General features: G+C 36.6%; 2 protein-coding genes, 1 non-coding gene and 1 pseudogene across 3 annotated transcripts; 1 reads left to right on the top strand and 3 right to left on the bottom strand.

Moving 5' to 3' along the window:
* Positions 1–10,711: 10,711 nt before the first annotated feature.
* LOC113052858 (high choriolytic enzyme 1-like) lies at positions 10,712–12,795 on the bottom strand. Its single transcript, XM_026217298.1, has 9 exons — positions 12,688–12,795; positions 12,533–12,602; positions 12,396–12,446; positions 12,176–12,322; positions 11,954–12,071; positions 11,395–11,573; positions 11,239–11,320; positions 10,913–11,037; positions 10,712–10,829 (listed from the first exon to the last, which is right to left on the bottom strand). Exons 1-9 carry the CDS (start codon positions 12,793–12,795, stop codon positions 10,816–10,818), a joined length of 894 nt encoding a protein of 297 aa, XP_026073083.1. The 3' UTR covers positions 10,712–10,815.
* Positions 12,796–13,576: 781 nt separating this feature from the next.
* On the bottom strand, positions 13,577–15,280 carry LOC113053785 (high choriolytic enzyme 1-like). Its single transcript, XM_026219048.1, has 8 exons — positions 15,212–15,280; positions 15,078–15,129; positions 14,940–15,002; positions 14,489–14,638; positions 14,271–14,388; positions 14,001–14,179; positions 13,835–13,916; positions 13,577–13,754 (listed from the first exon to the last, which is right to left on the bottom strand). Exons 1-8 carry the CDS (start codon positions 15,278–15,280, stop codon positions 13,622–13,624), a joined length of 846 nt encoding a protein of 281 aa, XP_026074833.1. The 3' UTR covers positions 13,577–13,621.
* A 188-nt stretch (positions 15,281–15,468) lies between these two features.
* Positions 15,469–15,541, bottom strand: trnak-uuu (transfer RNA lysine (anticodon UUU)). Its single transcript has one exon. It is a non-coding gene; the product is annotated as a tRNA-Lys (tRNA).
* A 3,517-nt stretch (positions 15,542–19,058) lies between these two features.
* LOC113052857 (ankyrin repeat and zinc finger domain-containing protein 1-like) lies at positions 19,059–23,468 on the top strand (annotated as a pseudogene).
* Positions 23,469–27,034: the final 3,566 nt, after the last annotated feature.

Below are 27,034 nucleotides of genomic sequence, written 5' to 3'. Positions count from 1 at the left end.
AGCCGTTTAGGTCCCTGTGTCAGCATCTCTCTCAGATGCTGTCGCTCAGTTCTTAGTCTCTCAATCTTCTCCAGATGAGTGTATTTCTTCTGCAGAAGGTTCTCTTACATCCAGCTGTGCCACGGCCAGCTGCATCGCTGACAGACGCCCCAGTACAGCAGAGTCTGTCTCCAATTCATTTACAGACTGGGCCTTTGGTTCAAGCTCTTTCTCCTACTAATATTGCCCAAAACAATTCAAATTCACTGAATGTGTGTTCAAAGGGGACATGTCATGAAAAACAGATTGTCCTTGCTTTTTAGCATTATAAGAGTACTACGTATAAATATCCCATAGCTCAAAACAAAGCTCTTTAAGAGCACATACTTCAACCCTTCTTCTCTCGGAGGCTGTCCCTCTCCTCCTTTTCTGAAAGGACAGCAGACATTTGTTCGTTAGCCTTCCCCAGTCCTCATTCTCTAGTGGTCTAGTTTTTATGTTCTCATTTCTTATTGTGGAGTGCAGTCTGTCTGTCTCAGTCTGCAGGGTCTGAGCCTTGGTCCTCAAACTCTCTGTTTCTGGTTTCTTTTTTGTAAGGTCCTTTCTAAGTGTGTCTGTCTCTAACAATTTGCCCTGAGACAGCATTTATCTCTACGAAGTCTGATAGAGTACAGTGGCCACTATCCCTCTTTGTTCCTTAGGTTTTTTTTTTTTTCAGATTCTCTAAGATTATTTAAATCGTCTTCCATTTGGTCCATTTGGTCTCGACATCTCTCTTTTCCACTGTTTCTACTGTGTCCTCTTTTTCTTGAATGACTGCCTCCATTTTGGTATTGAGATCTTCCAATTCTCTTTTCAGTTGTTTCTGCTGTTCTTAAAGCTCCAGTTGCTTCCGGTGCACCTCTCTGCTTCTCCATCTCCTTCTCTTTCATCTTTGAGTTTTGCTACTTCAGAAGTTTAAGTTGCTTGTTCTTCTGCTCAGCATCGGTCTCTAGCTTCTCTTTGATGACCTCTGAAATCTATCCTTTGAGATCACCGGTGTCCTCTTCTCTCTTTTGCACCTCTTCCTCTCTTTCTCTAAGAAGCTCTCTTAGTTCTGTTCTCTCTCTTTCAGCAACCCAGTTCACGCTCTCCTTCACATTTTCTATGTTGTCAGCTCATCTCTTCCACCACTCCACCTTGTTTTTCACCTCTTTCAGTCGCAGTTAAATACTTCTTTATCTTTCTTCCAAAAAAAATGAGATATGTTCTTTATCGCTCATCAGTTCTTCATTTCTGCTTTTGAGCTCTATCAAGTCTCCATCTTTCTGTTCTATCCGTCTTCTCCACCTCATTTCTTTCTCCCTCTCTTCTCTTCTTTTCTTTTGTTTGGTTTCATTTTCCCTTGTTTCCTCCAGTTCTCTTTCACTGGAGTGTTGTGTTTCTCCAGGGCTTCTAATCTGCTCTCCAAGGTGTCTTGTAACTTTATTTCCAGACTCTCAATTGTTCGATTTTAACTCTTCAATATCCTCTCCTCTCTTTCGTATTCATCCTCCTCCTTTTTTCAGTAGATCAGACATCTTTGCCTTTTCTCTCTTTCTGTGACCTTGAGGTTCTGACTTTCTCTTTCCACACTTTCTATAAACTTCTGATTTAACTTTTCTTTCTCTCCCTGAACCTCATTTTCTCTCTCCTCCCATCTCTCAATCTCTTAGTTTGGCTGTTTTCTGCTCTGCTGGTTATTTCGTATGTAGTTTCTCAAGTTCTGTGTTTCATTTATCTATTTTGTGTCTGAAAGCTCCTCTTTTTCTTTTAACAAACCAACAATCTTGCTCCTCAGTATCTCCACTTCTCCATCGCTCTGGGTGTATTCAGAGCTTCTCTCTCTTTTTGCCATCTTTCTCTCTCGGTTTTGCTCTCTTCAGCTTGTACTGTTTTTGTATGTGTAAGTGTACTGTATGTAAAACATGTACATGTTTTCCTGTGATTCTTGTTCAACATCTCTCTGAATCCTCTTGTATTCCGACTTTGTTTTCTATCTCTCTTTCACTCTTCCTTCTTTCCTCCGTTGCTTCTTTTCTTTCCCTTTCTGTTTGTGCCGTCTCTCTCTCCAAGTCTGTCTGTAGACACTGAATCTCTCCTACACAATTAAGAGAGAAAAATGTAACATTTTAATTACACACACAAATACACCAACACATTAAACCAAAGTTATTTCTAATAAAACAGTTTGTCCTAACAAGACATCTTTGGTCTGTGTGAGTGTTTCCACCTGTGTTTGTAGCTGACTGCACTGCACCAAACCTGAGGCCTGTTCCTGAACTGGTTCAATCTGCTTCTGGAGGCATGCTACCACAAGAGACAGCAGCATGTTAGAAACTGATAGGAGATTGGTGCAAAAAATGGTTTAAACAAAACCCTTTTAAAATGTATATCAATATTAATATCTGTTTGAAATACCCATTTAATAAGTTTGATCTATTTAATTTGATTAGATTCTGATCTAGTATACATACTTAACATAAAACAGTTTATGTTGGTTTTAAATGTAACAACCTAGCAATAATTATTTATTTTAAATAATATACACACACATGTATAGAGAGAAATACTTGGAAACTTGTCACCATGCACCTAGTTAGAACACACTGTTTACTTTTTTGTTTCTCACCTCTGCAATCCTTTGTTCATTCTTCTTCTTCACTTCTGCGAGAGCAGTCACCTCCCTCTCTCTGTCTCCAGCTCTCTCTCTCTCTCCCTCTCTCTGTCTCCAGCTCTCTTTCTCTCTCTCTCCCTCTCTCTGTCTCCAGCTCTCTTTCTCTCTCTCCCTCTCTCTGTCTCCAGCTCTCTGTCTCTCTCTCTATCTCTCTGTCTCTGTCTCTGAGATGCTGCAGAGTTTTCAGAGCAGTCTCTCTCTGTTCCCCGGAACACAGTGCGATCATGAACACAGCTGCAGTAAAGAATCACTGGTTGAGAAAGCATAGGGTCAACATACGACAGCCAAATATAACAAGCTGTTGAGATAAACTCAGACATTTATAGTATCATCTAAAGCCCCATGTATTCATTCATTAGTATTCCTACCAAACTCATTCAAGCTCATTATGGAGATGATTAGCTGTTATTTAGAGTCACAGACACACTTCATCTACAGATTGTAAACTGCCTACACAAACATATTTTACTCTGCCTTGTGAATAACAAGCAGGTAAAAGTAAGGGGTAGGCAATATAAACAATATTTAAATCAAGATATTCTTAGTTTAGTAGTGTTATAATATATTATATACATTCTTTTTTATTTTGCATTTCCACCATTATAAATATGAAGCAAATGCTTCCACGTGAATATACTCCACAGACTTTGATTTACATCACATCTATAGCCTTTTCATCAGCTGACTTGTCTGTTATGAATTTCTAAATATGTCTGTTTCACAATGTCGCCGCACCTTAATTCGTTGGCCTCTAGTGACGAGGTCTTCACTTTCCCGCTCAGACCTGGCATCTCTGCACCACATGTCTGGATCGGGGCCTGGACTTCTGCCACCTCCGTCCCCAGCTGAGGGGTCAGGAAAACAGAACTCACACCTCTCATCCCTCCATTCCAATCCTGGCCTACTAGCAACACAATCTGGCGCTGGATCAAGTAATTACAAGCAAGAGGCCACTGGCAGCATGCAGGGATTTGGTCACATCCCTAGGAAGTGTAAGAGATCTATGCTAAAGATGGGCTAAAACCTGCATGCCAAACCTGCAGAGCACGAACACAGAGTTCTCTCTTGTCCTAAGCCAGAGCTTCATTTAAAGTAGCCATTTTCTCCAGGCATCTCAATCTTCTGCCAGCTCCCTCTTGAGTTCGGTTTGACTGGATGACAGGGCCACTAATGACTCCCATGCCTGGAAGTCAACATAAGAGGCTACATAAAGCAGGGGTCTCCAAACTCGGTCCTGGAGGGCTGGTGTCCTGCAGAGTTTAGCTGAAAGTCTGGAGACCCCTGATGTAAAGGAATGATGGAGAGGTTTGAATGGATGACAAAAAAAATGGATGGGAAACAACACAACTCGGACAAAACTCCATGGATCTATTTAAACAGGCAGAACTGCCTGATGTCTGAGGGCCAGTGTGTGGGAGTTTTGGGTGAATTGACATTATTATTTACATATACTCTCTCTGGCCATGTACATTTATTTATGTTTTGCTGTCCAGACTTTCAAATACTCACCTGGATGAAACCTGGATATGCAAAAAAAAAATAAAAAAAAATTTGCCGACAGGCGAACGATTTGGCAAATCGATGGAACCCAAGAGTAATCATGTGCACGTTGTAAAACATAGAGGGAACGAATTAGTAAATTGTGCAAATGATTTAGCCTACTATTTTTTCCTGCATGTCATGTGCGGGGCTCCGTAGTTTTCAACACTGATAAAAAGAAAAGTTAGAGCAACTCTGTATGAACATTGTAGTAATACACTTTACATTATTACGGTTTCTACTGTATTTTTATTAAAAAATAAATTCAGCCTTGGTGAGCATAAGAGACCTTTAAAACAAACAAACTTTTGAACGGTAGTGATGAGGTCTTGCTGGAATTGTGAGAATGTTTTGTGGCAGTCTCTTCACTCTATCAGTTTATCTTTAGTGTCGCCACCTCTTGCTCAGCTCGTGCTCCGTCCAGCTTCTCTCTCTCTGCAGGCTGTGCATCTCCAGACAGGCACGAGTCTCTCTCCCACACAGCTGAGCAGTCTCTAGCATCTCTGCCTTCATGCTGATTTACAAATAAACTTAATCTATTTTATTTATTTACCAGCAGAATGTAGCATGATGAGCATGACTGAACAGGGCTCTAATGACATGCAAATCCTAAATGAATTCTGCATAATGTAAAGTGGTGATCGACGGATAAGCATACCGTTTCTGTCTCTCTCTGTCTCTCCAGCTGAATTCTCTCCTCTTTCTCCTTCTCTTTCTGTCGTCTCAAGTATTCATTCTCGTGTCTCAGCTCCTCTGCGAGTCTCTCAGCCTCCTCTATCTGACTGCCAAAACTAGTTACCATCTCCTTTTCACTGCCACATTCAACACCTCCATAGATTATTCTTCTATATTCAACCATGTCAGTTTACAACAATTTCAGTTTGACCAATTAGCCTATAGCAATTAGCCAATAATTAATTGTAATCACCACTAATAAATTCTATGTTATGTTGTGAAAAATACATTAGCGTTCAAAAGTCTGGGGTCAGTAAGATGTTTTTTTTAATATATAATATATATTTTCAATTACTTTTTTTATTTACATATATTTTGTAGCTATTATTTGATAAAACTACGACAAAAACAATAATATTGCTAAATATTACAATTTAAAAATAAACAGCATCACTACCATAGTCTTCAGTGCCACATGATCCTTCCGAAATCATTCTAATATGCTGCTCAAGAAATATTTCTTATTAGTATCATCAATGCTGAAAAGAATGTTCAGACGTATATAATCTACTTGAAATAGAATTCAATGTGACTTTGCTGAATAAAAGTCGTAATTACTTTCAAAAAATATCTTACTGACCTGAAACATTCGAACAGTACTGTAAATTAAAAGTAAAAATAAAACTTCATTCTCGTTTCAATTTAAAAATGAACTTATCAGTTTATCAGCATTTTAAGGATAAAGGTTTTAAGTAATTTTGAAGAACAGGTTCTTTTATTTAGATATTTTTTTTCCTTGTTTGGAAAAACATTCACTAATGAATTGTCCACAAGAAGACAAAAAAAAAAAAAACAATTATTAAACAGGGTTAATTGTGATTTCACAATGACCAACCTGTACTTCCTGTTTTCTCAGTTGCAGGACAGTCTCAGATTGAGCGATGATAGTGAGGACAGAGGACAGTCATCTGAAGACAGAGAGCCTGACTGCTGAGAGCTGAGAACCCTGGACAAAAAGGCAGTGAATACATGAATTAATTCATGCTTCACTAAAATAAGGACAAATTATTTCCTGTCCCCAGTGATGTGACAGCATGTCTGACAGACTCAAAGTTTCTCTCTATTTCTATCAGATTCAAGAGCTTTTATTGTGATATTCAGCTCTGTGATCCTGAAAAAAAAGCAAAAGTAAAACATCAATATACTGAAACACTGTACGTAATTAACACGTAACTTCTAATACCTGCCTGGATATTTTGTTGTTATTATGACAATGACAATAAAAGATACAATATAAGATAGTGTAACTTAATATCTAAATATTTTTGGAATGATGGTGTAAAGAGGATGCATTCATTACCATTTAAAGCTTCTTTTTTAGAGAAAAATACAGCTTTTCTTCAACAAGGACACATCTCTTTTGACAAACACTGATCTTCTGAACTTTCTATTTATCAAAGAATTCTACAAAAACATTAAGAAGTTTATATTAATAATATTAAGCATTAAATATAAAAAGATAATAAATTTTTTAACTGTGAAAATAATAATAAATACAATGATTTCTGAAGGATCATGTGATGATGAAGACTGGAGCAATGGTGCTGAAAACTGCTTTTTTAGTTTTAAAATATAAAAGTTATTTTAAATTGTAATAATATTCACATATTACTGTTTTTTTTTTTTTTTTTGTATTTTGATCTCCTTTCAAAAAACAATTCAAAAATTAGTCTTCAGAGAGTGACCCTGGTGTCTGAGAGTGACAAATTAATAAAAATGAATGTAAAATAATAACTATTGCTTATATTGCATCAATGAAACCGGAAGATGCTCATGTTGCATTGCGGCTTATCTGAAGTGTACAGTTTCTCAGAAACAAGTAGTTCAGTCAGTGTACACAAACACTCATCCATCTGTGTCTGCCAGTGGAAATACAGGAAAATACAAAAACAACAAGTGCAGCAACATCTCCCAGCTATATTTACAGAGCCTTTCTCTGCAATTCAGTCTGAGCAAGAGAAATAATTGTGCCAATGGTAATGTTTACAGCTGCAGAGGTGTGAATGAGGTCACAGACAACCGAGTGATGCAATCGTTACTGCATAACAACATTGTGAGTCAAATAAAATGCATTTTAAAACATTTGTGCCCTAATATGTAATGTGAAAAATGACTGAACGCAATCTTTGAGGTTGCCTTTTCGCTCTCATCCACTTTTGGAGGACACACATTCAACTTGTTTAATGCACTGATAAAATCCTCAGAAAAACTGAGCCATTGCTAAGCAACCTGAAACGTGCCACGCACGCACTGCAAATTTCAGGACTGACAAATACATTTACAGCTGCACATTGAAATTACTGTAATTACGAACTAGGTGACAACACAAAGATACTTCTGCATTTACATCTTCAGACACAGAAATGAACTGTTTCTATGGCAACACTTAGAAATTGATTTTGTTGTTGCAACATAAAACCTTTTTTTTTACATGATATAAAAAAAGTTGGAGAAGGCAGCGATAACATAGATATAAATAAAGTTCCTATTAAAAAGAAGCAACTTTTTATAGATTTACACGTATCACTATTGCTTCATCCAATCAAAATTTATTTACAGTGCATTCAATATTTTATCAGTATGTGTGTTGACTGCGATGTCTGGGAATCTGTCTCTAGATCTGAACTGACAAATATACAAGAATGTCACAAATATAGTACAGTAATAATTCCTATGGTATAATAATAGTTATTCCTCCCCTTTTTATCTTTTTGCCAATCGATTTCCTTCTGCACCACCCCCTCCACCGCTTTGGACCAATCGGCTGTTAGCTTTCGTAGGTCGTCCTGCAGGGCTTCATTAGCCTCTGTCGAAAGGCTGAGCAGACTCTACAGAAGAGCGCTGACCCCCGAGAGCCCCAAACATCTGCTCCGGTGAACAAACACCTCTCAGTCACAGGAATTCAAGCTCTGAAGACGTAATAATCTTTATTTACACTGTGTGGCTGCGTTCATCCCGCAGCATCCTCTGTGAAACGCACATACTCTTTCTTTCACTCTCTCTTGAAAAATCTACTGTACTATATTCATACATGATAGAGATGTACAACACATATGCGTAACACAATCTTAAAACAACACTACACTGTATGTACTGTATGTACATTTAACTTCATTGTTTTTGTTAATTGTCAGACTTTATATTTGTTTATATATGTATGTATAATATTTACATTATATTTATATAGATATATCTTTCTAAACCCCTCTTTTCCGTGAGCCTACTCTGCTCTGATTGGTCAGATGGCCCTGTTTGTTGTGATTGGTCTACCACGTACAGCACAAGTCGGAAACAATACACCCATTGCCACAGCTGTGTATTGAACGCTCGATTGAAAATGTAAACATCTATTATTTATCATGCTTACAGTTTTTGATTCAGTGGAGCCAGCTGGTCCAAATAAACCTGGCCCTGAGCCATCTTTCAAGAGCAAGGGTTTTGTGAATCCCACGTTGAACTCCTGAGATTAGAGAAGCAGTCATCGGTAAAACAACGGGAACACAAAAAAGAGTTTGCGGTTGTACTGCTAAATGAAATTTAACCACTGAGTCTTCGCAGCCTCGTCTTTCGGAAGTAAAAAGTAAAAACTAATTTACTTTCACAGTCTTCTCGACGGCCGGCCAACACACTGGAGTCAAAAAGGTTGAGAGTCAACTTTTCTCGACTTTGTTGCTTCACTGGACAAAGTTGCTGTTGTTAATGTCATGCAATGACTAACACTTACTGAAGATAAATAACTTCCAGTTACACTTTCACTACAGATCACTGCAAGTGTGAATTCCCCTCAAATTCCTACAGGGACCTTCACCATCACTATTAAAGGAGTTTAATGAAGCGTTATTAAAGTTGCGATGAAGTTGCTGTGAGCTCAGACCTTGTTCTGAAGTGTAAAGATTATCAGGGCCTGTCTGGCTTCTCTCTCTCTCTCTCTCTGTCCTCTCTGGACTTCCTCCACCATTCCCTCTGCTCATCATCCAGATGCACTGTTAAAGACAGAGAGGGGTCCAGCGTCTGAGACAGCTCCACAGCATGGGGACAGACAGATCGTCAGTTTGGCAAGTGTTCACTCTGTTATTGATGGACCAGACTCCTCTCCGCTCTGCTCTCTGCCAACTCGTCCTGCAGACGTGATAACTCCGCCCTCAGCTCCGCCCTCTCCTCCAGCCAGCCAATCAACAGTTCGGATTCCATAGTCAGCCCTGAGCTGTGAAAAACAAAAACATTTATTTAGAAGAAATGTTTAAATGTCACATGAAACACTGATTGCAAGGCACTACACTTGAAAAAATGTATTTGACTGTGAAAATGATGGTGGTTAGAGGGTAGAGGCTGAAATAAAATTTAGCATAAGCATTATATTTTGACAGGAGATTGACAAGACAATCATTTTCTGTATTTTTTATTTATTTTTTGGAATGTTTGGAGCGTCTAGGTTTTGTGTTAATCGTATGGAAGTATTTCAGTGTGACTGCACTGACCCATTCAGATATCTGAAGCATGTTATTATATAACGTATGTAATGAAGACTGTTACATCCCAGTCAGTGTGTACAGAGAGCTTTTATCTGCTTCATTAAGTGTTCAAGTGCAAATATAAAGTAATGTTAGTAACTAACTTTTGAAAACACGGATTAGACTGAAATATTTTTACAAATATTTTACAAATAAATGACTAGACTACTAGACTACTAGACTTTGAAAACAGAAGTGAATGAAATTTTAGACTCTCTGCTTTGTCCTTCTGAAGACAATAGATTTTAAAATTGTGTCAATGTTATATTCTGTCCACTGCAATATATTTCTTGTGCTACAGTTCATCTGACTGAACGCTTCCTTCATGGTTCTGTTATATTTTCCTCACATATCTGTCTCTCTACCTTTCATTCAACTTCCTGTGAAGTTTACTCACCCTGGACAGTGAAAAGCAAAATGTGACTGCAAGAATTCGCAGAAAGAGATGGCGGAGGGGAAGGTTGTCCAGTCGGATGGGTTTAGCCGAGAGAGACTTGATGGATCTTGTGTGAATTACATCTGACCACTGGCCCGAAGTATTTACAGATATGTTTGCATGAGATGCTTTGAATTCTGTATTCTCATCTTACATGATGACACACATCTATGACTTGAGATAAAAGCACAACAGGAACAGGTTTGTAATCTGTTTTATTATTTTCATCTTCAAGATGAGTAAAATAATAATAACATGACACTTATTTTGAATGGATCTATTAATTTATTCAAAAATACATAAAAAATGCAATTCATACATACAATGACCAGAATGTACTTCTACTTCTGTAATGCTGAACATGTATTTCATTTTTGAATTGAAAAAAATAAAAATAAAAATAAAGTTCTAAATTAAAGATTATTGGAGTACATTTTACAAGAAAATACCATTTTAGTCTTACTATTTGACATTTTTTCATTCAGTTCAGTGTGTTACTTGGTATTTTTTAGTTATTATTTTTTTAAAATATACTAATGAGTAAAAATTAAACCCTATTTTTTTTTCAGAGTATATGGAAAGATTAGTTAAGGTTGAAAATGTCATTTGGACCCCACAAAAACCTAAAAATTGTTACAATAAAAATATACTTAATAACATTTTGTTTTTTAATTATGATGATTAATGCATACACACATATGTATTCAAGGTGTAAGAAAAAACTGTCTTGTGCATATATTTTAGTTTATGGTTACAACATAGTTTGCTTTATTTAACATGATCTGTAATGTACTGTAATATAAATTGTCTAAATATCTGGCACTGCCAAATGAATCATAAAACGAGAAGAAAAGGTAAACACATGTCAGTAGTCTGTTGTCAAGTGAATTATGTTGGGTCCATTTCATAAGTTTGTTGTTTCAAACACGGCCACCTAGTGGACACACAAAAGAAAGATTAAAATGAACAACAGATAGGAAGCGTAGTTAAGTAAACCTTAATGAAATTAATACCTACCACAGTTATACATGATGTTTATTTTGTGAATATCCGTAATACTCGGTCCATCTCGCTGTCCCATGGGAATGTAGGGGTCTGGTTTAGGGATGATGGTGGGTTCACCATCCTCTGAGAAGGCATACCTGTATGTGCATTGGTATTAATTTAACCTAAAATGAATTGCTATTGTTTTTCATTGCTTCATTTATAAGAAACAAAATTCTTGGGTTTAAGAGACTATTTAAACAGTTATAGACACAATTTTTAAAGCATTTTAGATTGACAACTAATACTTTAGCAGAAGTAGGGCTATGCATACTGTACAGTAGATTTCCAATACTCACCTCCCATAGTGCATGACAGAACTATAGTCATATGCAGTATTGAGGTTGCTCGTCTCATACTTCCTAAAGTTGTCCCTTTGATCTAGGAAAAGAACCGTGCATTACTGTCATACGGAATGCATTGGCTCAAAATAAGTGCTGGTTTCATAAACATACCCTCAAGGATGTTTTCCCACAGGATGGAGATGTGGTAGTCACGATCAGAGCGAGACTGTTCGTGTTCAAATCCCAGAGCATGCATTAGCTCGTGTGCTGCCACTCCTGACCACATACAGCCCGGAGACTGCAAAGACAAGGCCTGACTGCCTCCTATCATTCCCAGATATGACCAGCAGCTATGGGGTCGACGGTGGACAACAATAATAATAGTAAGTAAATATATAAATAGATATGCATACTGTTCAAAGTTTAGGGACAGTATGATTTTGTTTTTAAGCTCTAATTCTCACAAATCATTTATTTGATAGACTATACAGAAAAAAAAAAACTGTAATATTGTGAAATATTATTTTTATTATTTAAAATAGCTGTTTTCTATTTAAATATATTTTAAAGTGTCATTTATTCCTGTGATGTAAAACTGAATTTTCAGCAGTCACAAATAACAGGTACAATGAGTTAATAATATTCAGACTTTTCATATGGTCCTGTAAAATGTGAAATCTTAAAAAGAACATTAATAGAACATGGCTGTATATGAATGCAACGCACTCACCCAGTTCTAGACTCGATATTAAGGAAGTTTGCTTCATGTGTGCGAGGCACAAACTTCACACACGTTGCAGAGGAAATGTCCAACATTCCTGTTTCTATGGTGATTCTATCCATATCCTCTGTTAAGACAAATTATATAAATGTGCTTTTTAATAATAAAGACCTTGATTTAACTTCCCTTTATATTATCTGTCATGCACTTCCATACAGAGACTTTACTCACCATATAGTGGGGAGATGATGTACGGTACATACACAAAACCGTCAACAGATCTGGGCCAGCGGCAAGGATCTGCTAAACATGTGACATGTGCACCGTGGGATCCGGAACTCAGGATGTCACCCTCTCTTAAAGGAAAATCTCTGGACACTGGCGGAGTAAGATAACCACACGTTTCATGCTAAAGGAGTAACTCCCTGTAAAAATATATCTGTGTCTATACCACACATACGTTGATTGACTCCGAGGATCCTGTCCATGGCATTCATGTCCTCTGGTTTCACATAATGCTCTGTTAAAGAGATTAAAAATGGTACATTTACTGTACATCAATTCATTGTAACAACCTACACTGCTCACCATGAAATACCAGTTTACCTGGATAGTCTCTCTTTGACCTCAGCCTTGTCTGATGAACCAATGAGGAGTTCTAATGCAAAATAAATACTTAAATTGGGTATGCATAAGATATGAATAATATCATCATAACTGCAGTGGGATTTAGCTGCTCTTACCTGCACAGGTAAAGACCAGGACTCTAACACCAGTCCCACAAAAATACCCACACAGAGCATCTTGGTAGTCACTTCTGCGTGCGTCCAGGTGTCTGGATGGTATTGCATGTGAACTAAAGTTGGAACAAGAATATATATACTCCGAGAACCACCCATCTGTGCTCCAGTTTGCAAATGGAGGGTTAGCGCGACATCCTATGTCATTATTTGATATTCATGTATTTTCCTAATGAAAGGTTTGGAAAGCATTCATTGGAAAGACAGTTCAGCAATTTTAAGACCGATCGCAATAATGGCAATCTGAAGTCGTGCTGATTCTTGCGTTATTCACCCTGACCATGCAAAATGTGCATGTAGTGTTCAAACTCATTTTAATCTGTGAACCAAATCTCAGTAGTTTTTTTGTGCTCTGTTCAACACGTGATGCAAATAAATAACACCTCGCCCTTACTTAAACATATATTTTTTTTTATAAATGATACGAAACAAACAAATAACAGGCTGTTTGTAATTCAGCTTGCGTATTTCATAGGGTTGACACCTCAGTGCTTATTCATTAGCTCTGAGATCAGCTGATTCTGAACATTTACGTAATATTATATTATTCAACTGATCTGATTGCAGCTGACTCATGTGCAATGAAATGAAAGCTTAAATGAAATTTCAGAGAAAGATATGTTTATGAACAAGGTTTATTGATGTAATGTGTTTATATAAGGCATCAGATGTGGAAATCTGAAACAGCAGGTTACAACAGAATATTCTTAATATCGATTATATTAGCAATTTTTATATCAGCAGTCTTCACAATCAGCCATTCCCCTTTAAACAAATTATGATGCTAAAGTGTTAAAAGAAGTAAAAGCATTAATGCATTAATAATGTCAGACTTTTAGCAATGTGATGGATCATCCGTTACTGTAAATGGATTTTATTACACATTACATTTATACATATTATTAATCTTCATTATATCCAAGTCGCTGGGTCCAAATCGCTGTCCAAACTTCACATTCCAGTTCCTTTTTGGTACAATAGTAGGTTCTCCGTCCTCAGAGAAGGCATACCTGAAATTACAAAGAATATGATTATAGAACTGCAGTTTATTATATGCCTGACTTATCATTTCAAATGTACGTCGACATACTTTCCAAAGTGCATGATAGAGCCGTAGTCGTAGGGGGTGTCCAGGTTGTTTGTTTTAAACTTTTCAAAATTCCTCAGCCGGTCTAAATTGAATGAACAGGAGAATAACTGAATGATAAAGAGACTTCTCAGTAAAAGAACATGGGAATATAAGAATGTTACTTTACCTTTCCATATATTGGACCACATGATGGTGACATACTTGTCCCGGTCAGCTCGGGATTGCTCATGGACAAAGCCCAGGGCGTGCATTAGCTCATGGACGGTGACCCCTGACCCGGTGCATTCGGGCGTCTGAAGAGAAATGGTCTGTCTACCACCACGTGCTCCCAGATATGACCAGCATCTAAAGTATCAGTCATCAAAAAAAAAAAAAAAAAATTAAGGTAAACTCAAGACTGCTGAAGTAATGAAACCACTGAATCTAATGCCAATACCCAGTTTTTGGCTGAATATCCAGGTAATCCCTCTGGTAAGTTCTGGGCACAAAGCGCACACAGGTGTCCTCTTCAATGAGCTTCATGCCTTTCTTAATGTTCTTCACATCTTCCTCACCTATGTAGAAGAACAATTGAAACCAAATTGCAAGAATTAGCTGGTGATTACTGCGGCACTGTTTATAAAAAAAAAAAATGTGTTTGCTTTTCCTGCTTACTGTATGCATGAGAGAGTGAGTATGCAATGTAAACTTTTCCATCCACAAATTTGGTCCACAGGCAGCTCCTGGCGAAACATTTCTTCTGACTCCTACCGGATACGGCTATATCTCCTTCTCTGAGGTTGGTGCCGTCCACGGAAATGACACCTACAGTAAGAGAACAATGGTTCTTGATTGGCATCTGAGGTTGAAAACATTTCAAAATCTATGGAAACTTTCCATTGCACAAAATGTTCTTTATAGTGGAAAAATGTTCTTTCCAGTATCAAACTGTTCTCCACACTAAGAACTGTTCACTGAATGGTTCTTTAGGCAAACTAAAATGGTTATTCTATGGTATCAATGTGAAAACTCATTTTTAGAACCTTTATTCATAAGAGCGTTTGGATATTACAATAAAACAGAAGCTAGAACATTTGCATCTTTACAGATTGTGCAAAAGCTTTACCTTGACGGTCATTAGCGTGTATGATCTTGTCCATTGCAGTTGAAGTGTTTTCTTCAATATAATCTGGGGAAAGGTATAAAACTGTTCAAATATAATTCATTTTCAATGAATAATGACAATTAATACAACACACTTTACCAGAGTGGTTTCTCCTTTGTCTTCTTTCTCCAACAACTGGGTGAGAGGAAATCTGCAAGAAAAATTGACCAAAATATGTGGTTTTGACTATATTTTGATAAAAACAAAATATACACTGACTGATATGCAGTTACCTGACCAGGCAGGGACAAACATGGTCCTGCTAAGAAGTCAAGCAGTATGATAACTAGTGTGAACTCCATGAGTGCACTGAGATTTGCTGTCTATGTTCATGCTACCTGCCTTTTAAGGGATCTCTACCAGCTTCCTGCTACATAATGTTTACTTTCGGTGGCCTACCAAATTTATAATTAACACATGCACTTACACATACTTATCCACTATTTTCATTATATGATATCTGTGTTTTATTTAGGACATAAAACTTCATCGCCCGAACAGGGACTTGAACCCTGGACCCTCAGATTAAAAGTCTGATGCTCTACCGACTGAGCTATCCGGGCTCTTGCGTAGCATTTTCGATGTGAAGCTTCTCAACTTTCTATAAATGTGTGTTCATTAAGACTTTTCACTGTAAAACTTTCAATATTTTTCATGTTTGTATGTTTTCCATAAAAATATAAATGTAATATAAAAGTAAACGGTGGAGTCAGTTTTGTGTATAATCCACAGCCGCTTTGAGCGTCATTCATTGGGATTGTACACGGTACGGTCCATTTCATTAATTCAGTTTATTCGATATAGAATAGAAGTGTCTTTTGTTCATCAAACAGTAAAGTCGGTTTGGATGCAAGATAAAGGTTTGCTTGGCTTTAATAGAGACCCCACGAAACTTATAGACAGTAAAACTCTTCAAACATCTCCTTCCAGGGCGATATTAAGAAGTAACTTACAGGCGAGACTCGCGGCCACATTAGCAAGTCAAATGTGAGTTTAACTCGAGGTATGGGTTTTGTTTTTGTTTTGTTTGTTTTTTCCCGCTGTCAGGATTTTTTTTTTTAAACAACTCAGGGATGCCTAAACTGAACTACAGCTTACTAAAGACGAGGTGGAGCAAGTAAACAAACATCGGTCTGAAATGAAGATTCAGCATGAGTTATTTATATTTAGAATGTAAACGTAGTTTGAAGATCATAGGGTGGCATCATTTACCTCATGTAATAATAAAACCAAAGTTTAATACTGTACAAAACAAAGTATATAATTATTTCGCTGCATGCATCAGGGTTGTACACAGCCTTTCTTTTGCAGACATGAAGCAGCTTCTGTTAATATTTTTGTAGCACAGAGGAGATGGAGATGGAAAGCCGTTGTAACATTTAATCTGTAAACCGTGATAGTATTTTTTTAGTACTAATTAATTTTAGATACTAGTATATTTTCCTTTAAGTACTAGTAGTACTTATTTATTAGGTACTAGTGCTTATTCTTTAGCTACTCGTTTATTCATTAGGTAGTGTCTTTTGTAAAGTTACTAGTACTTATTAATTAGATACCACTTAATCGTTAGATAGTAGCCTACTTATTCCAAAATCCAATAATGACTAGCATTTAATTAACCTCTTCTTGTTAAGAATAAATAGAACTAGTAGCCTACTTATTTTTTATTTAGGCTACTAGTAACTTTTTAGACCAGAGATATCCTGAACTTAACAGATACTAGTACTTTTTAAATTTGCATTTCTGCCCAGTATAATCGTATGTTGAATATTAATGAGCCAGCAACATATAGGAGAGAGATTATACAGGAAACTGAAACAAGAAGATGGATGTACTTTTCTGAGTAAACCAAATAGAAGATAAACAATTATTTGTACACAAGCACATAGAAAACATATTTTTGTCAGTTTTGTAAACACTAATTTCGTAAACAGCCTAATGTATTTGTTGGTCATCGAGTGACCTCTGGTGGAAGAATGGAGATAAGACACCAATTTTATTATCTGTTATTTTCTTATTTTCATCCAGTAAAAACAACCATGGCCGAAGCTGGGGTTTGTGGGACGTGTTTGAAATTGTTTAATTTATATGTTCATTCTATTTATTTATTTGTGCTAATTGCACAATGTTTAAGTTGTTTCATGTTTTTAGGTGTCCAGGTACAGAAAACAAATAATCAAATATAAAATAGCACTGCATAGCCTTCACTGTAAAAATTAAATTAACAGTTAAACCAAAATGTATTCAGACACCTTAAACTTTTATTACATTATCACAGTTTATTTGCTCTAGTTTATAAAATGGTAATAAAATATGACAAGAACTCAGAGTTGAACTGTCAGAACAAATTCATCTTGACAATGTCAGATAACTTTGATAGAAAGATATGTAATGGATTACAATCAACCAAAACTTCAGACAACTGTCAGTATGACAATATTTGCACAACTATCAATACTTTGTTGAACAATTACCAAGCAATGCTTAATTTTGTTCAGTCTGTGGTGTGAAAAGTTTGCATTACCAGTTCAGGAAAAAAAAAAAAAAACACGTAAGCAAAACATGGTGAGGTCAAAGTGTCTGAATAATTTTTTATCCCATTTTTTTTCTATCAATTTCTCTAGTAGTCCAATGTATGAAGTTTTTTGGGTATAATATGTCACAGCTCACTTTATTTTGCTAAACTCTCTTATCTAAATTAATTATAGTGTCCTGCACCTACTATTAAAACTTAAAACTTTATTTTCTTAGATTAACATTACAGCAGCTAGTAGCTAAATTAGGCGCAGTCACTTTAAGAGACGATGAAGCGTCCAATATAATACACATCCGATATTTTTCTCAACTGTTTACTTTCACTTAAGACATAACCTACATTTTAATGGTCTTACATTAATATTCTGTACAGAGCACACTGCAGGTGCTACAGACACTGATTGTTTTACATGAAAGGGTTAGTTCACCCAAAAATGTAAATTATTTCATATGATTCACCCTCATGTCGTGCCAAACCCCTGAGACCTCCGTTCATCTTCGGATCACAGTTTAAGATATTTTAGATTTAGTCCGAGAGCATTCTGTCCCTCCATTAAAGCTGTGTGTACGGTACACTGTCCATGTCCAGAAAGGTAAGAAAAACATCTTCAAAGTAGTCCTTGTGACATCAGAGAGTCCGTTGTCATTAGAGGGTCAGGGTCATTTGTTGAAGCATCGGAAATATATTTTGATCCAAAAATAACAAAAATTACGACTTTATTCAGCATTGTCTTCTCTTCCGGGTCTGTTGTGAGTTCAACTGCTGTTACTTTTGACATACAATGCTGCTGACGTGTTATCTTTGTTATTGGCTGCGCCAGAAAACAGGTCAGCAGCGTCATACACCAGCAGCGTAGTGAATGCTCTCACAACAGACCGGAAGAGAAGAAAATGCTGAATAAATTTGTCGTTTTTTCTACCTTTCTGAACATGGACAGTAAACTACATACATTTTCAATGGAGGGACAGAAAGCTCTCTGCACACTAAAAAATGTTGGGTTAAAAATAACCCAACCTGTAACCCAGCTATGGTATAGCACCTTCCCATCTGTGGGTTATTTTAAGACACATGAAGTCAATAGGGAAATAAATTATTGATCAATATTCCTATGAATTATGAGATATTCTTATGAAAATGTTGCCAAGTTATTACTTCCATTATTACACTTCTTTTTTCATTATGGGTTGCCGCTAGAACACATTAATATGCCAATCAGATGCAATGTATAGATATATTGTATAGAATGTTAAAACCCATTTATAGTCATTTTATGTACAGTTGCAGTCATATATCAAATCATTTTGTTATATCTTTCATAACATAGTTGAGAATCATCTTCACAATCATCACAAAACCTTTTTTTTTTTTTTGGTTATGTTGATGCTGCTCTTTTCCTGCAGGGTGACTAAAAAGCAACATAAAGTACCATAAAAGTAGTCCAAACTGCTGCTCTGCTAGTCTTCTGAAGTCATGTCATAGCTTTGTATAGAAGGATAGAAATACATTTAATGTGTTATGTTAATCCAGCCCCCGTCTTTTAGTAGATGGAGCACTGCAGACTTGACTTACACCGCTTCGACCTGAGACAGCGGCTGGAAGGAAGATCAGTGGTCACCGTGGAGGAGTTTGAGAAGAAGACTGGCACAGTCATGCATCCTCACTGAGAAACTGTTTTATGTTATCCGCTTTGCATAAGTGTAATTTTTGCATAATCTTCCTGTCTGCCTTTCTGTTAACAGGCGATATTTCAAGCATTTCGGGTTCAGACTCAGACAGTGAGGATGATGAAGTGGGGCCTGAAGAGACAGACAGTGCTCTGGACACAGATCAGTCCACACAACAACTTTCTACCAAAGTAATCTTTCAAAACATGCAGGGACAGTACCTGTCATTGTATCGATTGTACCCTTGACAAAAAAAAAAAACTAAAATAAACAATATGATTTTCCTCTTGTCATTTGGACTATTCCAGAAAATAAGCTTTGTGACTAACAGAGTTTTACGATGTGCTTTGTTCATCAAGATAATCTTCACTAATGAACACACTTTTTAATTTTATTTTTATTTGAAGCCTAATAAATAATCATTAGAGGTAAAAAGCTAAAATTGTACAGTAAGTTAGGCTGTAAATGAACTACACCATGGTAACTCTTTCAGTTTGTTTGAGTGAGAATAGAGAGTGTGGGGTTAAACAAGGCTGTAAAAGCAGACTAGTTAGTACATGAGTTGTCCTGTTTGGTGTGATTTTGGTGATATTTAATGCCCTATTAGTCCCATTTAGCCACTTGTTAGCAACCCCCCTTTTCAAGACACATAAAAGCTTTAAAAAATGTAAAAATGAATCACAATTGAATGTCGTAGAATAAAACGTGAAAATATCTTGAGCTTGTGCAGACTTAATTTAAGGCATTTAACCAAAACCCTAATCAAAAGACCCATTGACTTTAGGACAATAGAACCAGAAGTTTTAAGTAGCACTCTATTGTTTCCTTCTCATCTAATTCTGTTGTCATACTCAGGACAATGAGCACGACTTGGTTTCCTCTTTACGGAAAATATCAAACAACACTATTTGGGTTGTTCTGATGACTGGCGGTGGACACTTTGCTGGAGCAGTTTTTAAGGGGTCAGTAAAAAGTTCAGACGTTTGTCTATAACTGCAAATATTATCTAAATGCTATTCCCCAATTGATTTGTCTAACACATAGAAAAGAGATTCTGCAGCATAAGACATTCCATCAATACACAGTGAGAGCGAAGCAAGGGACCGCACAGGGACCGAGGGACTCTCAGAACCACAGCCACAGGCCGAAATCAGCAGGGGCGGCCCTCAGACGCTACAATGAGACAGCGCTGCTCAAAGTATGTTCCTCCAACTCAATTCTGAATTCTGAAAACTTATGACACTGACTTTTCTAAATTCGTGAGTTTGGAGTTGTTTTTGATGTACACGTCCTTTTTTAACCAGGATATTCACAACCTTCTAGAAAGCTGGGTTGAGTATTTGAAGGAGGCAAGTGCCATCTTCCTGCGCGCACCAAGTTACAATAAGACCATTTTTTGGAGGTTGTGGAGCACCACTGGACAAAAAAGATCAGAGAGTCCGTGAGAGTCCCAGAGAGTCTTTGATCTTCTCTCAACAGTACATGTTTATCCTAAGTTTAGATTTGCTACCATGTAATATATATATATATATATATCTTTTAATTTCTTTCCTTTAATATGAATGTCTTTTACATTCCAGAAAAGGACACTGAAATCTCTAGTATTTTCAGTCCTTCGAAGAGAGTGTGGAAGAAGAAACCTCCTAAACCTGTTTGTCATCCAGTCTCAAGCACCAATGGTGCGTCTGAAGCACTGATCAATAAAAGAGAACTGGATTGCTCATGATGACATAAAAGTGAAGCCACCGCTGACACACCAGCCTAAACTATTTCAATATCGTGTATCCTGCAGGAAAAGCCACATAACTATAGCCGATAACATATGAAGTGACAATTAATTTACAAACATGTATCCTAAAAAAACAATCTTGCATGACTGATAGGCATCAGATTGGGTGATTTCATGTCTGTCAAATGATGCTCTCTGCCGGGAGGGAATAGTAAGATGGCTTCACCTCCAAATGTTTAGAATGCCATGAAAAATCCCGACATTACTGTACATGAATCAGTGGTCTGAACCCTGACTGTGTCTTAAATGCTGTTTCTCAAAACGTAGTTCTTAAAAGGCTTTTTTGTGGTCAGTGCCTGCAGAGGGAGAAGAGGTTAAAGAAGAAAGTTCAGGGGAGGAATACCCAGGGACGATAGAGATTGTGGAGATGACACTAGGAACTCTGGAATATGAGGTCCTGCCTAATAAGAGGAAAAGAAGGAAATGGAAAGAGAAGAGAGAAGGTAAAGACCCTTAGCTGAACAAAAGGAACATGCTTTTGTAAAATATTTCCTGTTTTTTTCTTGTGTCAGACTCAAGCAATCGTGAAATAACTGAAGAAAAGTCAAATTATGAAAAACTGGAAGAAGGTAAACTGAAATGTGAAGATGACTCTAAAGAGATGCAGAAAAAGTCAAAGAGCAGGAGGAAACCCAAAGGCACAAAACATCAGCCAGAAGAAGGTAAAACACTAATATTGGAGCCAAGAGTCAACTCACAGTTGACCATTTATAAAACGTTTCTGAGCAGCAAATCAGCATTTATTTACATGCAAAACTAATTATGAAGTATCATGTGACACTGAAAACTGTAGAAAAGATGGCTGAAAATTTGACTTTACATTACAGGAATACATTACATTTTAAAATATATTCAAATAGAAAACAGTTATTTAAAAAAAAAAATTCTCTAATTTTAGAAGAATTGGATAAGTCTTGGGAATATAGTTTGATGGACACTTTCTACACCGCCTGTAAAACAGGCGACATACAATCATTACACACCCTCCTGCTTCTACCAGAGGACCAGGGAGAGGAAAAGGGCAAAGGAGAGAGAAACGCCAAAGAGAATCCTACCTCGAGGGTCTCATGTCTCCTCAACAAGCCCATAGACTCAGCAGGCTTTACTTTACTGCATGTGGCATCAGCAGCTGGACAGAGTTCAGTCATCAGACTTTTAATGGATGAAGGGAGTGATCCAGCTAACAAGTAAGCACATACATAATCATTGCAATAATCAATTAGCAGCAATAAAAACGTACCGCATGGATAAGCTTTCATGTGGCCAGATGGATTGTTCAATTCTAAATAGTGGCCAATGTGTTTTTCAGGGATAAGAAAGGACAGACTCCATATGGAGCTGCTCCAGAAGAAGATACCCGCAACACATTCAGAAAATACATGGCTGAACACCCTCATAAGTATGACTACACTGAAACACAGGTAAACAAAACTAGCAGCACAACAAATAGTAACAAAACCTTCATATGCATGGCAAAACAACAACAAAAATAAACAGTGAAAGTCAATTTTTTATTTATTTTACTTTTTAAAAAATCATTTTGTTTAATGCACATTAAAAACATTTATAAAATATATTTACTAAAAGAGATGAAGATAAAGGTTTAATATGTCATTACATATTTTTTTTTTGTTTTGTTTTTGGCTATTGGTTTCTGACCTGCACCAAATACAAAGGTTTAAAAATAAACGGGTTTTTTTTTTTTTATTAATTTATTTCATCGTGTTACCATTTTATATCATAACATTTTATCAAAATACTTTTGTTTTCGGTTTAAATAGTTTTTTTGTCTTTGCAACCCAAAGTAATATATCTGTCACTTACAGCTGTATACTTTTTGCTTTAATGTGCCTGGACCACTGACTGAGGAAATTGAGTCAAAAAAGGCAGAGAAGAAAAAAGCCCAGAAAGCAGCACGGAAACAGAGAGAGAGAGATCAAAAAGAAGAGAAACTCAAGAAACACCAAGAAGAGGAGGAACAGAGGAGGTTCATAACTCTTAGTAATAGGGAGAAGGTGACTACTTAATTTCTTCCTCTTACTGTAGTTCTAACCTGGAAGAGCTCTTGTGATTGGCTGATTATGTCATATTTCTGATGTCACACAGCGAGCTCTGGCTGCGGAGAGGAGATTGGCTGAACATATGGCCACAACTGGAGTAACACTCAACACCATTAGGTATTACCTTTTATTATGATGTAATATATATCGGTCCTTTATTTAAGTGATGTTTAAAGGAATAGTTCATCCAAAAATACGTTTTGTAATCATTACCATAAAAATATTTTTAAAGGCAATGCTTTCAATTTGGGGAGTCATTACTGGGGAAGATTCCTTTTGAATATCTGGACTACTCTTTCTGTACGCCTCGCTGTGTCCAAGCCCACCGCAAAGCCAATGCTGCCGCCCGACCCTGACCTCTCACTTCCTGCCACACAGTATCAGAGGAGGGGAAGGTGTTCTGCCATATTTTGGACATATTTCATCTCACATGATCTGGGAGTTCACTGGATTTTACAATAAACATATATTATGGATTTCACAGTTGTCTTTGGAAATAAGACTATGAAAGATTGGTACCTAGAATAGGAGAAATGAATGATAATTAAGTCATGAATGATTTACAGAAATCTTGATTTACTGTAATTGAACATAGTTTAACTCAGGACACGGACCAACCACTGTGATTCAAAAAAAGTTATATATCTTCATCTATACTTGAAATTATTTAATAGCTCATTAAAAATTATATCTAATTCTGAACTGTAAATTAAAATTATGGCGTGTTTTGTGTTTGAAAATGCAAAACTGTGGGGAATTTGCAAACCTTTGGTTAAAATGATGTTAAAGTTATCCGTCCACATTGTTTGGCAGCTGCAGCAGTTTCAGGTTCTACTAATACAGTTTCTTGCTTGAAATCATCATTGATGTGATTCTTTGTATTATTGTTTCCAAACTAGCATGATTTATGATAAAGAACATAAGGTAAGGCTGACAGCACAAAATGCTAGTCAATTATATTAAGTCAAGGATTACAGTTTAATATATATATATATATATATATCCTATCTATTATTATTCTATCTATTATTAATTTTTTACTCCGTTATTGTGTGAATAGAAGGTTTTTATTTTAATGCAAATATTTTACATCATGCCTGTAAAAAATGTTGAATTGTTATGAGACTCAAAAAATGAAAAGAATTTTCTTTTGAAACAGAAAAACTTTAATGTGCATCAAGGTCTTGAATTCTTAGATTTGTCAGTACGAAAATTAACTGAAGCATCTTGGTGTGGAATATTTTTTTTTTAGCATTTTCACCTTTTCTTAAGAAATAAATTGACCAGTAAATCTGGAAAATGTGGCAAAAATGACATTATGATGACTATTTTAGTGTATTTCTTTGTAATACTTATGCAGATACTCATTGTAGAGATGAGGCGAGATGAGAGGAGTCACCAGCATTCTGTGGCAGTGTCGTTCGGTAAAGCATGAAGCCATAGTACAGCACACAGTTGACATAACACAAGCTCAGACCTGCTATTACTCTGAACTAAGAGCAGCCTCCAAACCCCAAGCCATATATCCACATCTATAGCCATTTATGAGGAATTAAAACACTGGCCTTTAATGGCTGGCTAAACACAACAACATAAAACATTACTAATCATAATTACATTCTGAAGGTAATCTTCATGGACGGTTTTAAGTTCTTTTAAATATCATACCTGTTTAATCTCCTCAAACGTCACAGGATATTGAGATTGTACTGGATATTGAGGTGACAGCATATCCAACAAGACAGCATGTCCATACCTTCTGAAGTGTAACAACGCCAAAAGCAAACTTTGGAGTGGCTGGTTGCATGGGACCAACTGGAATATCACGAAACTGAAAACAAACTCATATTATTATTATTTCAATATAATGGAGGTCTGTTTTGTGATTCAACAGGTGCTGGCTACAAATACTAGCTGTAGTATATGTGACCATTGTTGACAATTACTGTAAATGCTAATTAATGAAAGTTAGTTGACGTGTAGTTACATAGTTACTTATAGTGAGTAGAATGTCTAAAGTGGATTTCCAAAATAAAGAGTAATAGTTTTTATCTTTTATTTATTAAAGTCTTAATTTTTTTAGCTGCTTCAAATTTCTACATTTGAATAACATACAAGAATCCTTTCTACCAACTAATACTTCCCTGTAAACTGAATATTGTCATAAATGTATACATGTACATTGAATTACTGTATGTACAGTATGCTCTTACATTCTTAATGACATCTGAAGGCAAGCAGTTTGTCAGTGGGGTCTCTTGCCTCTGATACAGTTGCATTGTAATCATAACTGGTCCCCACAGACCGAAACCTGGTATCATGATCCGCTCCTATGAGTGATGACATTACATTCATTCACACATTAAGATGATTGCATTAGGTATTATCAGTGATATCGGAAGGGGTATGATAGCAGATTTATCATTCCAGTAGCCAAAGTTTGTTCCTCCCTCAAACATGTACCTGTGATTTGAAGAAGGCCCTTTCAGTTGGATTATTGTGATGCATCAGAAGTTTTAATATTAACTAGTTTTAATTAACCAAATGGCTTTATACTCATTATCCCAAGGAAAGCATTACATACATGTTCACATTGGCACCCATGGACAACATCTGTTCAAGCGTTTTGCTCACTTTGACAGTGTCCACAGATGCATGTTTTTCATCCCAGTGATCCAACCAGCCCGTATAGAACTCAGAATTCACCTGAAATCATCACACATCAATTACTGCCAAATCCTACAGCTTGAGAAATAGAGATGCAAACAATCAATACATGAATGCTCTATCTCTTACTTACCAATGGGCCTCTAGGTTGAAACCTTCATGAAGGCTGCAGTGACCTTAGTTATGCCAAAGTCTATAGCTGCGTACAGGCCCCCAAGTGTGCCAAAGATCACCTCTTTATCCGTGTTCCCATCTGTAGTGAAGATAATGACGTGCTCCCCCAGGAACAAACAGAAAAGAGTGTGAATGCTGCATGTAGTTGTAATCACAGGTAAAGTAACTGCCATACTAATTTTCTACCTGATGAGAGAAAACATGCACAAAATATTCACACTTGGAGAGCCATACTTGTCTATGCACTGTAAAGAACTGTTTACATATCAGCACCATTCATAATTACTATGTAGAGGCTCTACAAAACATAAGCGCCAGTCACGGTGATAAGTACTTTTGTTATTATTGCCTTGTCCGTAAATATTATTTTACATTTGTCTCTGGGTGGAGCAGTATGGTGGTTAAATATATCAGCTGGTAAAGAAATGCTTGTAGTTTCTAACCCAGCCGCCAACAGTGTGTCCTTGAGAACGTCATACCAGGTTCATCCAGGGGGACTGACCCATTCATCTGCGGATGCTGCATTGGAAGAATGTGTCTTGTAATGCTTTTGTATTTACTTAGAAATGTAAGCCCTATTTTTTACCTGCACACTGGTAATATTTCCTCCACTCTGATAAAGCCACGGTCTCATCTTAGTGAGAAGCACACCAAACCAGTCACTTGTTGCCTTCAAATACTAGATAAACACTACCATTAAAGACCGATCTGGTTTATATGAAGTCATGTCTCACACAGACGTAACATTTACCTGTGTCAGCTGAACGAAGGATAATGTTTGACTTCTGAAGCAACCATGCAGGCAAACCACCCTATCAGACAGATAAGAACCCAGAATTTACAACTCACAAAATAACAACCACAAGGGTAATAATTCTATTAATAATAATAATAAAAAAAGTTTAGAAACAAGTAGAACTGTCATATTAACAGCAGGGGAAAAAAGGCTTTAAAAAAATGTAAAAAATTCACTATTTTGTTTTAAATTAATTTCAGACAACAAAGGCAACTCAGTATTGACCTTTTTATATAGATAATAAACTACTTTGGATGTGCACTGTTGATTGTAAATGTGCTGGTCATATAATTAGAATATCATCAAAAAGTTGATTTATTTCACTAATTCCATTCAAAAAGTGAAACTTGTATATTATATTCAATCATTG

Source organism: Carassius auratus, chromosome 34 (assembly GCF_003368295.1).
Source record: "Carassius auratus strain Wakin chromosome 34, ASM336829v1, whole genome shotgun sequence".
In the NCBI taxonomy this organism is placed as follows: domain Eukaryota; kingdom Metazoa; phylum Chordata; class Actinopteri; order Cypriniformes; family Cyprinidae; genus Carassius; species Carassius auratus.
The sequence above is the reverse complement of the archived record's forward strand: the minus strand, read 5'-3'. Positions and strand labels throughout refer to the sequence as shown.